At 38.9% G+C, this 16170-nt stretch overlaps 1 protein-coding gene across 1 annotated transcript; it reads left to right on the top strand.

The window, feature by feature from the left end:
- Window positions 1-2320: 2320 nt before the first annotated feature.
- On the top strand, window positions 2321-15404 carry LOC110682218 (ubiquitin carboxyl-terminal hydrolase 4-like). Its single transcript, XM_021858489.1, has 6 exons — window positions 2321-3022; window positions 5232-5348; window positions 5905-6003; window positions 6366-6599; window positions 12939-13120; window positions 14706-15404. The coding sequence occupies exons 1-6, from the start codon at window positions 2906-2908 to the stop codon at window positions 15109-15111; spliced, it is 1155 nt and encodes a 384-aa protein (XP_021714181.1). The 5' UTR covers window positions 2321-2905; the 3' UTR covers window positions 15112-15404.
- The last annotated feature ends 766 nt before the right edge of the window (window positions 15405-16170 follow it).

Raw genomic sequence — 16170 nt, 5'->3', positions numbered from 1 at the left:
TTGTAAGCTGGAGGAGAACTTTAGATGTCAATAGTGGAATAGTGGAAAGATGATGAACTAAGGTATTGCTTAACAAATTAATTGCACAATAACCTAATTTGTTACTTTTACTAAACATCCAACATGGGAATAATTAGAGGTAGGGGTGTTCATAAATCGGTCCAGACCGAAAAAATGGACCGGACCATCCCGGACCGGATTTTGGACCGGACCGATTTTTTTATTAAAAATATGTGTGAAACCTTAAATAATGGTTAAAATTATCCTTAATAAGCTTAGTAAACTTTAACTTTATAAGTTTTTTTGCACTAAACATACAAAAAAAGAGGTAAAAATGATGTTACAATATATTTTTTCCAATACTTTTTTTTGTTTTTTCCTTAACTTTATTTAAAATTTAGTATTCTTTTTAAAAATATTCTTAAATTGGTCCAAAGCGGTCCGGTTCGGTCCGGGTTTTGGACCGATTCTTTTGGTCTGGTCCGGGTTCGTTCCTAACTTAATCGGTCCGGTCTTCGGTTCTTAAAATTCTAATTTTCGATCTTCGGTCCAATCCGGGTCGGTCCGGTCCGGTACGGTATAGGACCGATGAACAGCCCTAATTAGAGGTGATCATTAGGCGGACCAGACTAATAAACGAAAAATAAAGAATATCAATAGCCAATAAAGGATATAATTCATCCAATAAAGGATATCATATATCACTCAGCAAATATAAGATATCATATAGTCAATAAAGGATATCATCCAGCGAATAGAGGATATCCGAATAGAGGATATCAAAATCCGTATTTCGTCAGTCCGAACTGACACAATACTTTCTCTTTAAAAAAAAAGGATGTCATTATAAGAAATGATGCAAAGTTTTGTTGGAGGTTGATGCAAGAAATGTGTTCAAGATGTTGTTACAAACTCTAATAGAGGTCATTCTCCCATTTTTCATTTTGAACTTCGTATGATGATATTTGTAATTTATCTTGTTATTGACTCTTATCTGGAGTCCCATGTGAAAAAAGGGTGGAAATATCGTGGCTCACTCAATTGCTAGGTGGGACACAACGGATAATGATGAACTAGTTTAAATTTATTTGTTCCCCAAAGTATCACTTTCTTTTTTTGAAACATCCAAAAGTATCACTTTGTTGAGGGAGCCCCCATTCATCTTCATGATAAACAAAATTTGTTTATCTAATGACATTTTCGTAAATATATCAATAATTCACTCCAGTCAGCATACATTTTTGTGAATAAGTTAACAACTGTTATTAATATGCGGGTCCCACAAATATTAACTTATTTACGAGAATGTCATGCTGACTGGGTTTTTTTTATTAATTTATTAATATGCGGGTCCCACAAATATTAACTTATTTGTTTATCATCAAGATTAAGGGCCTGTTCTCTTCCGTTGAAATTCAGTTCAGTTCAGTTCAACTCAGCTCAGTTCAGTTCAGTTCAGCTCTTAATTTACATCTAATGATATTGCTAATGATATAAATCCAAATTTCATTCTTTTAAGCTCTTATTACAACAGCAACGACAACAACAACAACAACAACAACAACAACAACAACAACAACAACAACAATAATAATAATAATAATATTAACAATAATAATAATAATAATAATAATCAATAAGTAATAAATAATGATAATCATCAATAAATAATAATAATAATAATAATAATAATAATAACAATAATAATTGAAATAATAATACTAATAATAATAATCAATAAATAATAATAATAATCATCAATAAATAATAATAATAATAACAACAATAATAATAATACTAATAATAATAATCAATAAATAATAATAATAATCAATAATTAATAATAATAATAATATTAATATTAATAATAATATGTACATTTGTATATACACATATGTACAGTAATAAATAATCAATAAATAATCAAAGATCACTAATCCGTAGTTTAAAATCACTAATTAATAAGTTCAGTTCAGTTCACTTCAGTTCAGTTCAGTTCAGCTGAGTTCAGTCAATCGGAACAGACCCTAACTTGTATTTTCTCTACTTTGGAGTTGGATCATGATTTGCAATAATATTCTCACTCCTCTTGTCTCAAAAGTAAGTACTTCGTATAAGATATGCTTTAGTTTATACGATTTTTTTTTTTTTTCAAAAATATGTATACGAAGAAGTACCTAATAAACTACATAATCAAGTTGAAACCTAATATAAAATGAGACTCTCATGTAATTAAATTAGACTCTATAGCAGGGATTGAAAATAAAATAAATCAAAATTTTATTTATTTAATGTTTTATTTGAAGACAAATAAACTAATTCTTTATTACCAACTCTATTTCTAGAGTTTCTCCAAAAATAATTGTTTCTAGAGGACCATTCAAAAAAAAAAAAAAATATTAAATTAGGAAAATATTTAAAGAGAAAGAGAGGTCGTGCCGTGGTACCAATGGTTTTAGACTTCCAGTTTTCACTACTTGAGTGCACAACCATAGGCCATAGGAATATATAGACTTCTTTTAATACTCGTAATAATACGGAGTATTCGGAAGACTCTTAACTGAATCCCCAAAAAAAAAAAAAAAAAAAAAAAAAAAAAAAAAAAAATTAACGGGATGAGATCTGCAAACTTCATTGTATTTTCATCGTCATTTGCCCAAATCAAAGTTCTAAAGAATTCTTCTCTGTCTAAAAAAACCTAACAACCAATCCTTGGTTTTGTTTTTAAAAAAAAAAATATAAAAAAAAAAATCAGTTTTTTTATTTGGGTTTCGAAGAAAATTTCATATTCCCCTCCAAAAAGTGAACCAATTACCGGCATCTGGAAAATCCCAGAAAAGGCAAACAGGGCCCTGAATTGAGGAGAGAGAAAGAAGGGTTTGTTGTTGAATGAAGAGGTGATGTGATGGGTGCTGCGGGTTCGAAGCTTGAGAAAGCTCTTGGTGAACAATTTCCTGAGGGTGAACGTTATTTCGGCCTCGAGAATTTTGGCAACACTTGTTATTGTAACAGTGTTTTACAGGTTTGGGATTTCTTCTGTTTTTTAAATCTATTGAATTCAATTTCTTGATTTGAAATTATGTAAATTTCCTGTTTTTATGATATGGGTTTGTGAATTTTGGATGTGGGTATCTTGTATTTTATCTCAATTTTTGTGGGATTATAGAAGATTTGAATTTTTTCATACTGGATTTTGTTTGAGGATGGTTGGTTATTAGGTTGATTCAATTTAGGCTGTAAAGGATTGTAATATTGAATTCCCCGTATTAAGAAGGATGTTTGAGAAGCACATGAGTGAAGTTTTAGGGTGGGGAACAGAGGGGATGGTAGAATGCTGGGTTGTATTGGATTTTTAATGCTAAGATAAGATCTGTGCAACATTTAGGTTCATTGACTTTTATTGTTTCTTAATTGTGGATTAGGGCTAATGAGTGTTTTTGAATACATGGGATGTTACCTCCTGTGTAAGCAGCCAATTTGAATTCCTCAGATTCATTGTGATTTGGTCAAAATTATTATGAAATAAAAAAAAACTTTCACAGTTCCATTTCCATCCAAATGTGGTTGTCACATACTCACATTACTACTAATTTCAAACAGATTTAAATGACTTTGGTACTTCGTTAAATTTTACTTGTTATTGGTAGCGAATATGGTAAAGGGAGTAGAATTCCACATGTAAGTGAGTTCTCTTAGGCGGATATAAAACACTTAGGTGTTATAGATAGGTTGTGTTATATTACAATATGACATCATACATGTCCAAGACAAAAAGCACATAAAAGTAGGAAAATTACGAGTGAAAATCTTAAGATGATGTACATATTACATACATTTGAAGCTTGTATTTTTATATCAGTTTGATATTATAATGCTGGGAACGAAACTGAATTTAATATGTAGCCATCAACGCCTAAGCCAAAACATCTAAGATCACACATGTTTCACATGTCAATGATATGCTGCATTTATGACAAAGACGAGCAGATCAGCTTATCCATAATCAGTTCTCACTTATCAGTTATATCTCTAACACATTGTTTGGATTGAGAGAATTGGAGGGTAAGGAAGAGAAGAGAAAAGAAGGGATTCATCCTCCCTTCTTTGGATACCTTTTGTTAGGAGGGAAGGGAAGGGTAATGGAAAGATTCATTTTCCTTCCCTCTTTAAAAAACCAAATCCTTCCAATGTTTGAATGTTGGAAAGATTTGAAGGGAAAATGTAACCTTACCTTCTCCCTCCCCTTCCATTCCTCCTCCTTCCCTTTCTGTTCCGCTTTGCTAGTTAAACAAACGCTAGAGTGTACTTATACATATTAACAGTCTTGTTATCCTGATAGAATTTTGGTGAAATCAATACTGTGTTCTGTATTGTTTTATTGTTCTGTTGAGGGGTCCTTTCTATGAAATATGCCCTTTTTTTTTTTCAGGGGACAGTATCAATGAATCTGTATACTTAATGAGGAAAGTACCTGTCTGAATAGTGAAGACTGTTAAGTTCATTATTCCAGCACTTTGTGTGATGTTGTCAGAATCACCTTTTTTAAATACTCCCTTTGTCCCCTAATACAAAGCCTTATTTTTGGGTAAACCAAAATACAATGCCTCTTTCTAATTAAAGGATGTATTTTTTGACATTATTACCCTCTTGTTGATGAGTTGTCATATTTTTTCCTTTACTTTTTTTTTTTTTTTTTTTTTTTTTTTTGTACTTTTAACATCAATTTCCAACACTTTCTCTCTCTATCTCTTCAATTATTCCCAACTACTTTTTCTTTCTCTCTATCTCGCTCTAAGCCTTTTACCCCACATATGTACTTTTAACCATTAGTTTTAAAGAATTTACAAATTTCTTAATTCCCGCGCAAAAACCAAAAGAGGCTTTGTATTAGGGGATGGAGGGAGTATCTTCTTGGTCTTTCAGCTCTTGTTTTCTTGGATAATGGAAAATATGTTTATGCTAGTTTACTTAGTACTTTATGCCAAGGTCTACTGTTTAGAACTCAAATTGCCATGGCACAAATTTTGTTGGTGTTGATGGTTTCGACTGAATCAACACACCCCGTACGAAATAGTCTCATTTTTTTATTAAGTTGATTGAGTTAAAGGCTAATGATTGGACAATTTCAGATCTTAGCTTGGGATTTAAGTACTATATTAGTTTGAGCTCTGGTTCGGGATGCTTTAGAATGATTGCCAGCTTATTTGTGTTTTTTTATCCGGCATTTGCAGGCACTTTATTTTTGTGTTCCATTTCGAGAACAGTTGTTAGAATACTTCGCAAATAGCAGCAAAACTGTTGATGCAGAGGAAAATTGCCTGACATGCTTGGCCGACCTCTTTTCTCAGGTAAACACTATAGATGTCTCTTTTGCTTCCTTTTTTTGTCTGGGGATGGGATGCTTTCTATGAACAACATCATTTCTTTTGTTGTAGTACACTTCAGTTTTATGTTCTCTGTTTGTTTCAAGATTGTTTCCTGTAGCTAAAATGGAGTTAAGTCTTTTGAATGCTCACAAATGAGTGAATGACAATTCCTTTTCTATATGCTTCCATTATTATTCTTCTTTTTTCCATTACTACTAATATCACAACTTTTTGATGAAGCTCTCCTCAAATTATTATCTTACGCTTGCTTTCTGTATAACAACAACATTTACCAAATCATGAGCAGTTGTGACAATATACAAGAATTAATTTTACTCTCTGGAAAGCAAGCTGGCCTGTTTAATGAATTTGCCCATTATAATTCTCTGGCATACGGATGGTGTCTTTCTATAGGAGTCGAAATTGCTAGCTTTCATGTTTCTCACACAAAAAACACCTCCCATTGCTAGCTATGTACATGTATTTGATTTTCATTTTAGCTTTTGAGAACCACTAACAGCAATTCTTTGTATTATAGATAAGTTCGCAAAAGAAGAAAACAGGGGTCATAGCTCCAAAGCGCTTTGTCCAGAGGTTGAAAAGGCGGAATGAGCTTTATCGCAGCTACATGCATCAGGTACCCCCTCCCCCCTCCCCCCTCCCCCCCCCCCTTTTTTTTTTCCCCCTTTCATATGTGCTGTAATTACTTCATGCTCCAGAATCATTATTTGTCTCATATTACATGCTGATTGTTGAATGAGCTAGCTGAAAGATGGTATTGAGAGTGATATACAATTAATTAGCTGAATGCTTGGTCTAGGAGTGTGTTTGGAATCTATCTACTGTTTAATATAATCAGACACATTTCTATGTACAATCAGTTGTCATTGAGATCCTTTTTCTTGCTTCAGTGTCTCTAGAAAAACTTTCCACTCATTTGTTGCTATAGTAATATATGAAAAAGAATTTCCGTCATTTGATATTTGTTTATCTGCATAGGATGCCCATGAATTCTTGAACTTTTTGCTAAATGAACTCGTTGACATACTGGAGAAAGAAGCTCAGACAGAAGCTGAGAAAGAACCTGTGATAGAAGCTGGGAAAGAAGCTCAGGCTACAAAAATTGACCAAGCAACTTTATCATCTGAAAAAGTTGCAAATGGACCAAAAAATGCTCAGGCTTCTGCCTCTCAGAGAGAACCTTTAGTTACCTGGGTACACAAAAATTTTCAGGTACATTGATAGAATGATAGATAGTGCACATTACTATATTACATCATGCTTTGAGTAAGGTTTTAGGGTTTTTTTTTTTTTTTTTTTTTTTTTCATTTTTTAATAGAAGTTTTATGATTAAATCAGAAAGTATATCCAAAGAGATTGAGGAGACATCTCTGCTAGATTACTTGCAAATTACACCAACTACATTCAACTAAAGGCATTATATTATTTCTAAGTTATTTCATATGGCTTTCCAAACTCTGTTTTTTTCTGCTTTCTTTCCTTCTTTCGTTGCTATACTGTTATGGAACGGGTCAATAAGGTCAACAGAGCTATCGGACCAATTCAACCACCACTTTTGGTGTACTCCAGGCGCGCAAAACAGGGGCAGCAGCAAGGGTCAATTGTGAGAAGGAACAATGAACAACAGGACAAGGCCAATTAAGGGGAAGTTGAGGAAAGAAGGCAGCCTCCTTTAATCATAACCTTTGTGGGTTTCTATTTTAGTTAATTAATGTCACATGTTCTAGTTAAGTCTTGAGTATATGTATTGTAGTTAGGGAGCAGTAGAGACCATCCAGAAATTAGTGAAAACACATGAGAGACTTGTGGCCTAAAGCTACTGTGAGATTCATAACCTCAAGTTATGCCTATCCCTTGTAATTCAATCATCAGTGAATCAAATACTCAAGTTTAAGCCTTGGTTCTTGCAAATTGTCTTAAATTATAATTGCAGTAAGTTAGTCTATTACAAACTTGGTATCAGAGCGGTGGTCTTGCGGCCGTGGTCACCGGAATCCACCACCCCCCTTTTTTTTTTTAAAAAAAAAGAGAGAGATGGAAAACAGCACCTCGCAGAGGGTGGACGCCTTGGAGGGAACGCTGGCAGACCTGAAAGCCCAGATGGCTACCATCGTGGAGAAACTACAAACCTCAGACGACAACCTGTCGCGAGCAGTAACAGCAGCCGTAAGGGCTGCCATGGAGGAGGAGAGACAAAAAAATCGCGGAGGAAAGGAAGAAAACCGAGGAGATAGTAACAACCGCCGTTGATAAGGTGGAGGAACGTTTAATTCGCTTCCGATCCACGGTCGATACACAAGCCGCAATCGATCGCCAGAAGATCACCAAATTGCAGGAGGAACTGGAGAAAATGAGGCAACCTCAAGCACAAGGAATTCAGCAACCTATTCCGGTGGTGGAAGAGAACAGCCCGCGATTGGGTGGGGGGAATAACCTCACGCCAGGTAGAGAGAAGCCGTACGAAGAGCAAGACTGACCGCACTTTGAACAAGGGAATTGGCGCTGGAGAGGAGCCGGAGAGGGCGGCGGCGGTGGCGGAGGCGGTCACTGGAAGCACCGGAAGTTGGAGATGCCACTCTTCGACGGGTTAGACCCCGATAATTGGACGGCGAGGGCCGAAATGTACTTTGATTTTTACAAATTGACGGAGAAGGAAAAGATGGAGGTGGTGGTAGTGGCGATGGATGGAGCCGCTCTGAAATGGTTCCAGTGGGAGCAAAAGCGGCAGCCTTTTTATGGGTGGCTGGACCTCAAGCAGAGGGCCTTGAGCGAATTCCGACCTTCCCATTCGGGAACGCTCCACGAACAGTGGCTGGCGGTGACGCAAGAAGGGTCAGGGTCGGTGGCAGAATATCGTCGGAAATTCATTGAGATGGCGGCGCCGCTAGAGGATGTGCCGGAGAGTATCATGTTAGGGCAATTCATCCACGGATTGAACAAGGAAGTGAAATCGGAGCTGAGATTCCTCAACCGCCTAACCTTGAAAGAGCCATGGAAATGGCAGGAAGAATAGAAGAGAAGAATCGGGTTCGGAAAGAAGCCATTAAGTAATTGGAGAGGTGGGTCAACGGCTCTGGCCCAATACAAGGCAACCCAACCTTCAGTAAAGGAGGCCTCATAGCTTCCTACGGGCTGCCCAGCAGCAGTGGGCCGCCCAAACCCTGGCCCAAGGCTCCTGAGTCCCAAGGGTCCGTGAATTTGGGCCGGGCCACGTCGGGCCCAAGTCAAAGTGTTTCCGGGGTTACGAGGAGGTTGACCGAGAGTGAGTTAGCGGAAAGGAGGGCAAAAGGGTTGTGCTTTAAGTGTGATGAAAGGTGGGGTGTAGGGCATCGTTGTAAGAGAAAGGAGCTTAGTGTGTTGTTAGTCGCGGAGGGTGAAGTCGAGTTGGAGGATGAAGGGCCGGAGTTGGGAAGTGACACCCCGTCGGAAGAGGTTGGAGGCATGTCGTTGTGCTCGGTGATCGGGATACACAACCCAAAAACGATGAAGTTGAGGGGAGTAGTAAAAGGGCAAGAAGTAGTGGTGATGATTGATCCCGGGGCTACTCATAATTTTTTAGCTATTTCGGTAGTAGAGCAAGCGGCCATACCCATCTCACAAGGTGGGGAATTTGCGTTATCCTTAGGAAACGGGGATACAATTCGTGGTAGAGGAGTGTGTAAGGGAGTCAAGGTGGAATTGAGGGGAGGTATCACCGTTATTGAGGATTTTTTTCCTCTCACTTTAGGGAGTGCCGAGGTAATTTTAGGAGTTCAATGGCTCGAGAAGTTAGGTCCGGTGGTGACTAATTGGCGTACTCACATCATGAAGTTCAACATCGGAGGTGTGTCGGTGACCCTTACCGGAGATCCTACTCTCGAAAAGACCCAAGTTTCGTTAAAGGCCATGGTGAGGGTGCTTAAAAAAGAGAAGTTAGGCCTTTGGGTCGAATTCAATCAAGCTGAAACACAAGAGATGGGCCCAACTGAAGTTAGCCCACCTTCTTACTTGATGAATGTCTTTGGCCAATTTAAAGGGGTCTTCAATATGCCTAATGGGCTGCCACCAGAAAGGGGCCATGAGCATTCCATTGTTCTTAAAGATGGGGCCGACCCAATTAGTGTGAGGCCATATAGGTACCCACAAATTCAAAAGGATGAAGTTGAAAGGCTTATCCGGGAAATGCTCGAATCCGGGATTATCAAACCGTCTTCTAGCCCCTTCTCAAGTCCGGTTTTACTCGTGAAAAAAAAGGATGGCTCGTGGAGGTTTTGTGTAGATTACCGGGCCCTCAACAAGGAAACCGTTCCGGATAAATATCCAATCACGGTTATTGATGAGCTATTAGACGAGTTACATGGAGCAACGGTTTTCTCCAAGCTCGATTTGAAATCCGGTTATCATCAAATCCGGGTTCGACCGAGCGATACTCACAAGACGGCTTTTCGGACACACGAGGGGCATTATGAGTTCCTCGTGATGCCTTTCGGCCTCACAAATGCGCCGACGACGTTTCAATCACTTATGAACAACGTTTTTCGGCCATATTTAAGGAAGTTCGTTTTGGTCTTTTTCGATGATATTTTAATATACAGTAAGGCAGTGGAAGAGCACGTCCATCATTTGCAGTTGGTCCTTCAAAAGTTGGAAGAAAATCAATTATATGCAAATTATAAGAAATGCGAATTTGGGAAGGGTGAAATCGCATATCTTGGTCATGTCATATCAAAGCAGGGAGTTTCCATGGATGGAGATAAAATTCGATCCATTGTAGAGTGGAAAACCCCGAGGAATCTCCGTGAGCTTAGGGGATTTTTGGGATTAACGGGTTATTATCGCAAGTTTGTCAAACACTATGCTCAGATTGCCGGCCCCCTCACGGCTCAATTGAAGAAAGAAAATTACGGATGGACGGGGGAAGCCACGGCAGCGTTCCAGAACCTGAAGACCGCCATGACCACAACCCCGGTCCTGGCTGTTCCTGATTTCCGCGAAGGTTTCGTGGTGAAAACCGACGCCTCCGGATACGGATTGGGGGCAGTAATGATGCAGCGAGATCGCCCAATTGCTTTCTTTAGTAAACTACTGGGGGTGCGAGCTCGGGCCAAATCGATTTATGAGAAGGAGTTAATGGCTATCTCATTGGTGGTGGCAAAGTGGCGCCATTATCTATTGGGTCGATCATTCGTTGTGCGCACGGATCAGCAGAGCCTCAAGTACTTAATTGAGCAGCGAGAAGTGAGTAGTGAATATCAGAGGTGGCTTCGGAAACTCGTGGGGTTCGATTTCACCATTCAGTATAAACCGGGCACCGCCAACAGGGTGGCTAATGCGTTGTCACGCAAGGATGAAGCTCTGGTTATCAAACCAGTGAAGGGGACGAAGAAAGAAGATGAAGTGGTTGAGTTTGGGTCTTTAGTTCACTCTTGTTATGTGGACTGGCTGATCTTGAGAAGGAGTTGGAGAATGATAAAGGATTGGGCCAGATTATGTTGGGCTTGAAACAAGGAAAAGAAGGGCCTAAAGGGTTTCACATCGAAGGGGATAGACTCTTTTATAAAGATCGTATTGTATTGCCTAACCATTCAAAATATATCGCTTCACTTTTGCAGGAGTATCACAGTACCCCCATTGGTGGCCATGACGGTGAGCTCAAGACCTATCTTCGGCTCACCGCCGATTGGTTTTGGGCCGGGATGAGAAAAGATGTGGCTAAATTTGTTCGGGAATGCGATGTTTGTCAATGAAGCAAGACTATCACTAAGAGCCCGTTAAGATTGCTCCAACCGCTCCCTATTCCCGAGGCCGTTTGGGAGGAAATTTCATTGGACTTCGTGGAGGGTCTTCCCTTATCCCGAGGAAGCGACGCGGTGTTAGTAGTGGTGGATCGCTTGTCGAAGTACGCCCATTTCATTGGTCTCAAACACCCCTTTAACGCCCTCAAAGTAGCAGATTTCTTTGTCAAAGAAGTTGTCCGACTTCATGGATTTCCGGCATCCATTGTGTCGGATCGAGATCGAGTCTTCATGAGTATATTCTGGAAGGAGTTGTTTCGATTGCAAGGAACGCATCTCCGAAGAAGCACGTCCTACCATCCTCAAACCGATGGTCAAACGGAGATCGTGAACAAGAGCCTGGAGATGTATTCGCGATGTTTCATTGCGGAAAAACCAAAAGAGTTGGGCTCGATGGCTCCCGTGGGCGGAGTATTCTTATAACACCTCACCCCACACCTCTACTAAGATGACACCTTTTCGAGTGGTTTGCGGGAGAGATCCACCCAAGCTGTGGCGTTTAGGGGCTGGTCAAACCATGGTTAGCAGTCTTGAAGAAATGTTAATGGAGAGGGATGCGATATTGGACGAGCTGCGATTGAATTTGAACCGAGCACAGCAAGTAATGAAGGGTTACGCGGACAAACAGAGGAGAGATGAGGAATTTTCGATTGGGGAAAGAGTGTTCCTTAAATTGCAACCTTATCGACAGAAATCACTTGCTAAGAGACCATTTGAGAAGTTGGCTGCCAGATTCTATGGGCCTTTTGAAATTTTGGAGCGCATTGGCAGAGTAGCTTATAAACTACAACTACCACCACATTGCAAGATCCATCCTGTCTTTCACATCTCACAACTCAAGCGAGCATTAGGGGACTCTACCTGCCAGCCCACGATTCCACCCCAACTCTCCCCCGACTTGGAATTGTTGGTGGAACCAGAAGAATTGCTTGAGGTGCGCACCATTAAGAAAGGTCCTGTTTTCGTGCTTGAAGTGCTGCTCACTTGGAAGGGTTTACCAGCGCATGATGCTACTTGGGAAGAGTTCGATGCAGTCAATGAGCGCTTTCCCTCCTTCCACCTTGAGGACAAGGTGAAGCTCAAAGGGGGGAGTGATGTTATGGAACGGGTCAATAAGGTCAACATCTCTGCTAGATTACTTGCAAATTACACCAACTACATTCAACTAAAGGCATTATATTATTTCTAAGTTATTTCATATGGCTTTCCAAACTCTGTTTTTTTCTGCTTTCTTTCCTTCTTTCGTTGCTATACTGTTATGGAACGGGTCAATAAGGTCAACAGAGCTATCGGACCAATTCAACCACCACTTTTGGTGTACTCCAGGCGCGCAAAACAGGGGCAGCAGCAAGGGTCAATTGTGAGAAGGAACAATGAACAACAGGACAAGGCCAATTAAGGGGAAGTTGAGGAAAGAAGGCAGCCTCCTTTAATCATAACCTTTGTGGGTTTCTATTTTAGTTAATTAATGTCACATGTTCTAGTTAAGTCTTGAGTATATGTATTGTAGTTAGGGAGCAGTAGAGACCATCCAGAAATTAGTGAAAACACATGAGAGACTTGTGGCCTAAAGCTACTGTGAGATTCATAACCTCAAGTTATGCCTATCCCTTGTAATTCAATCATCAGTGAATCAAATACTCAAGTTTAAGCCTTGGTTCTTGCAAATTGTCTTAAATTATAATTGCAGTAAGTTAGTCTATTACATATACATCCTCTTTTCCTACAGGTAGCTTTGATATATACCTGAAAAATCGTCTCTGACTTATTGAATCAGGGAATTCTTACGAATGAGACAAGATGCTTACGATGTGAGACTGTCACAGCAAGGGATGAAACCTTTTTTGACCTGAGCCTTGATATTGAGCAGAATAGTTCAATTACAAGCTGTCTAAAAAATTTTAGTTCGATCGAAACTTTGAATGCCGAGGACAAATTTTTTTGTGACAAATGTTGCAGGTAATTATTTGTCGTCTTGTTGGTGTTTTTTTTTTAATTTATTATTTTTTTTCCCGAGTGCCACTTTCAAATCTTAGTTGGATTTAATTTGAAATATGTTTGCCTTTGATTTTTTAATGAAGTGACTGAATTGACTTTCAGATCTTGTATTTGAAAAACTGTTAAAGGATATGATAACATGATTTCAGATATGCATCCGTTTTTGGAAAGGTCTATTCCATCCTTGTGCCTGTGGCTGAGACCCCTTTTGACTATGCGACTATAAACCACCCTAAGAGGCTAAAATCTTTTCTTCTCTTGAGCAATGTCTGAATTATTGCTCCAGTGATGGGAATATTCTCTGATTGCAATTGGACCTGGTTATTAGATAGGGTAGCCCAATGGGTATAAGATTTGGTGTGTGTATATATATATATATATATATATATATATATATATATAGGGAAATAGATAACTTAAAAAAAATATTACATGTAAAGTTTCATATTTACATATACTTTGTCTCTGTCCATTTTTGTCATTGCTCGTTTATTGGCCCACCCATTATCAACCACTGATCTACTTTGGCCCAATAAAACACGACCTTCTTTTGCCTAGACCTGTTCCAACTCGCCCAGTAACAGAGCTTCTAAAGATATTGAGACTTCTTTTTCTTCTTTCATTTTTTCCCTCTTTTCTCACTCACCAATTTGTCTGGCTCCAATGTGAGGCTTGGGCTTGCCTGGAAGCAATGGAATGGGCTCGAGCTAAAGGTAAGCAGCGGATCCTTATCCTCTCTGATTCTATTTCTCTCCTTAACAACCTACAAGACAGCATAGGAAAGGATGTTTCGATCAGTTGGATGATAAAGGAAATAAGGGAAGTGGGTGCTTTGTTCCAAAGATGCACAATTTTAAAGGTTCAGAGAGATCAAGTGCAAAGGGCAAACGACATAGCAAGGAGATGTCGGTTTACCCTCTCTAATTATGTGTAGTTTTAATGGTTTGCTAATTCGCTATTGTCATAAAAAAAAAAATAATAATAAAAAATAAAAATAAAAAAGAATGTCTGGCTCAAATTCTTATGATTTAGTTTGATTTTCCTTCAGTGTAGCTTTTGCCTTTTGGAATAGTTCCCCCTTCCATTTGCTTACCTTCTCAGTAGAATACAAAGGATTGAATGAAGACAATTACCAATTATGATTGCTAGAGGTTAAGTGCTGTTCTTTTGTTAAGGAGGGAGGGGTTTTTTTGTTGGTGCTGAATATCAAACTAGAATTTATGATGGAATTATTGAAGACATGGTTGCTAAAGGAAATTAGATTGAATCAATAAAAAAAAAAAAAAATAGTGGAGCTTCCGACATTAAGAATCTTAGGAAGCACCCTCAAAGTAGAAGTGTTAGAGGTAATCCGTGAAATAACTATCATTTAATCGTGAAATTTATATTTAAAAATAGGTTCACATTTTATTCCTCTTTGAAGTTTGATGTGCATTAAAATGGTGTTCTATGACCTGTGTAATGAAGAAATTTTGTGTATTAAATGGTGCCTTTGAGCTTCTTTTTAGTTTTATTAGAAGCTAATCCTTGGTAAATGATGGGGCAGTTTGCAAGAAGCGCAAAAGAGGATGAAGATTAAAAGGCCACCCCACATCCTAGTTATCCATTTGAAGAGGTTCAAGTTCATTGAACAGTTGAGTCGCTACAAGAAACTATCCTACCGTGTGGTATTTCCTCTTGAGCTTAAACTGAGTGATACTGTGGAAGATTCAGATAGAGAGTACTCCTTGTTTGCTGTTATTGTCCATGTGGGTAGTGGCCCTAATCATGGACACTATGTTAGCCTCGTCAAAAGTCATAATCACTGGTTATTCTTCGACGATGAGAATGTGGAAATGATTGATGAGTCTGCTGTCCAGACATTCTTTGGGTCAGCACAGGAGTACTCTAGTAACACAGACCATGGGTACATTTTGTTTTACGAGTCCCTTGGTCAAAGTAACACTAGCTAGGCACAATTACCCATCTAATAGAACATTTTTGTTTACAATTTTTTGATATTTTTTCAAATCCTTTCATTCCTTTGTTTCTACTACTTGTCTTCTACCATTGGGATTAGGGTGTCATTGGTTAGGTTGTGGAAATGTATACTGCTTAGGTGGTTGGCTTTTACTGGGCTTGTACAGGTTGACGTTGGAATATTGAAGACCCTCTGTCGAGTGAAAAGAAAATAGCAGTGTATATCGATGGTGGGAAATTCTTCCACAATTTTTGTTTGCCCTAATTATTTGGATGATAAGGTGTATTAGACCTTTTGCTGACGTTTCCATAGCAATCTATCTTTTGTTTGCTCAAGAATACGGAGTATAAGAATAGGTTTGTCAGATACTTTGCATATAATTCTGATACTGCTAGATATAGCTGAAGTTTGGGGGCGCCCCAGTTGCTCTTCTTGAGAAACAAGAAGAGTTTCTCTAGTGGCAATTGTGTAATAAAAATGCTTTGGTTATTGTAAACAATTGGTATTTTAATCTGAATAATTGCTGACTGTAAGTTCCACTGAAACTTGTGAAGTGGACCATTGTAGACGGCATTAGATTGTGAAGTGGGCTTAATTGATTATCTAAGTAAACTTATATCCAATACAACACCATTGGAACTTCATCCTCCACCGACAATTACACCATCACCTTCCTCTTTCATCTTTCACCTCCACCTCCACCGACAACAAACACCAACACCTTCCTCTTTCGGCACCGACAACAACCACCGACACCATCTTCTTCCTCTATCGTCTAAATCGTCTCCACCTACGACAACCACCACTATCAGTGGCGAACACAGGCGGCTTCGTCGCCAATTCAAAATCAAATTAAAAACCCTATAAGAAAGGGTAAAATTTATGGCATGGTCAACCCAAAGGGTAAAGGTGCAGTGACCGTCCTCCATTGAAGCTTCGCCGCCAAAGGTCAAATTCCTCCATTCAAACTCGAATGCCTCCATTGAATGGCGGCTTCGCCGCTGGAGTTTAAAGAAAACCCCTAAAGAAAATATTGAAATTAAGGGTATGG

Source organism: Chenopodium quinoa, unplaced genomic scaffold, assembly GCF_001683475.1.
Source record: "Chenopodium quinoa cultivar QQ74 unplaced genomic scaffold, ASM168347v1, whole genome shotgun sequence".
Classification (NCBI taxonomy): domain Eukaryota; kingdom Viridiplantae; phylum Streptophyta; class Magnoliopsida; order Caryophyllales; family Amaranthaceae; genus Chenopodium; species Chenopodium quinoa.
This window is presented reverse-complemented; position numbering and strand designations above follow the sequence as displayed.

What these genes read in the sequence shown, in the direction of transcription:
- LOC110682218 (XM_021858489.1), top strand. Translation starts at nt 2,906, where the DNA reads ATGGGTGCTGCGGGTTCGAAGCTTGAGAAAGCTCTTGGTGAACAATTT. An exon ending in ATTGTAACAGTGTTTTACAG is followed by an intron (nt 3,023 to 5,231) that starts GTTTGGGATTTC and finishes CGGCATTTGCAG; the next exon opens with GCACTTTATTTTTGTGTTCC. An exon ending in TGGCCGACCTCTTTTCTCAG is followed by an intron (nt 5,349 to 5,904) that starts GTAAACACTATA and finishes TTTGTATTATAG; the next exon opens with ATAAGTTCGCAAAAGAAGAA.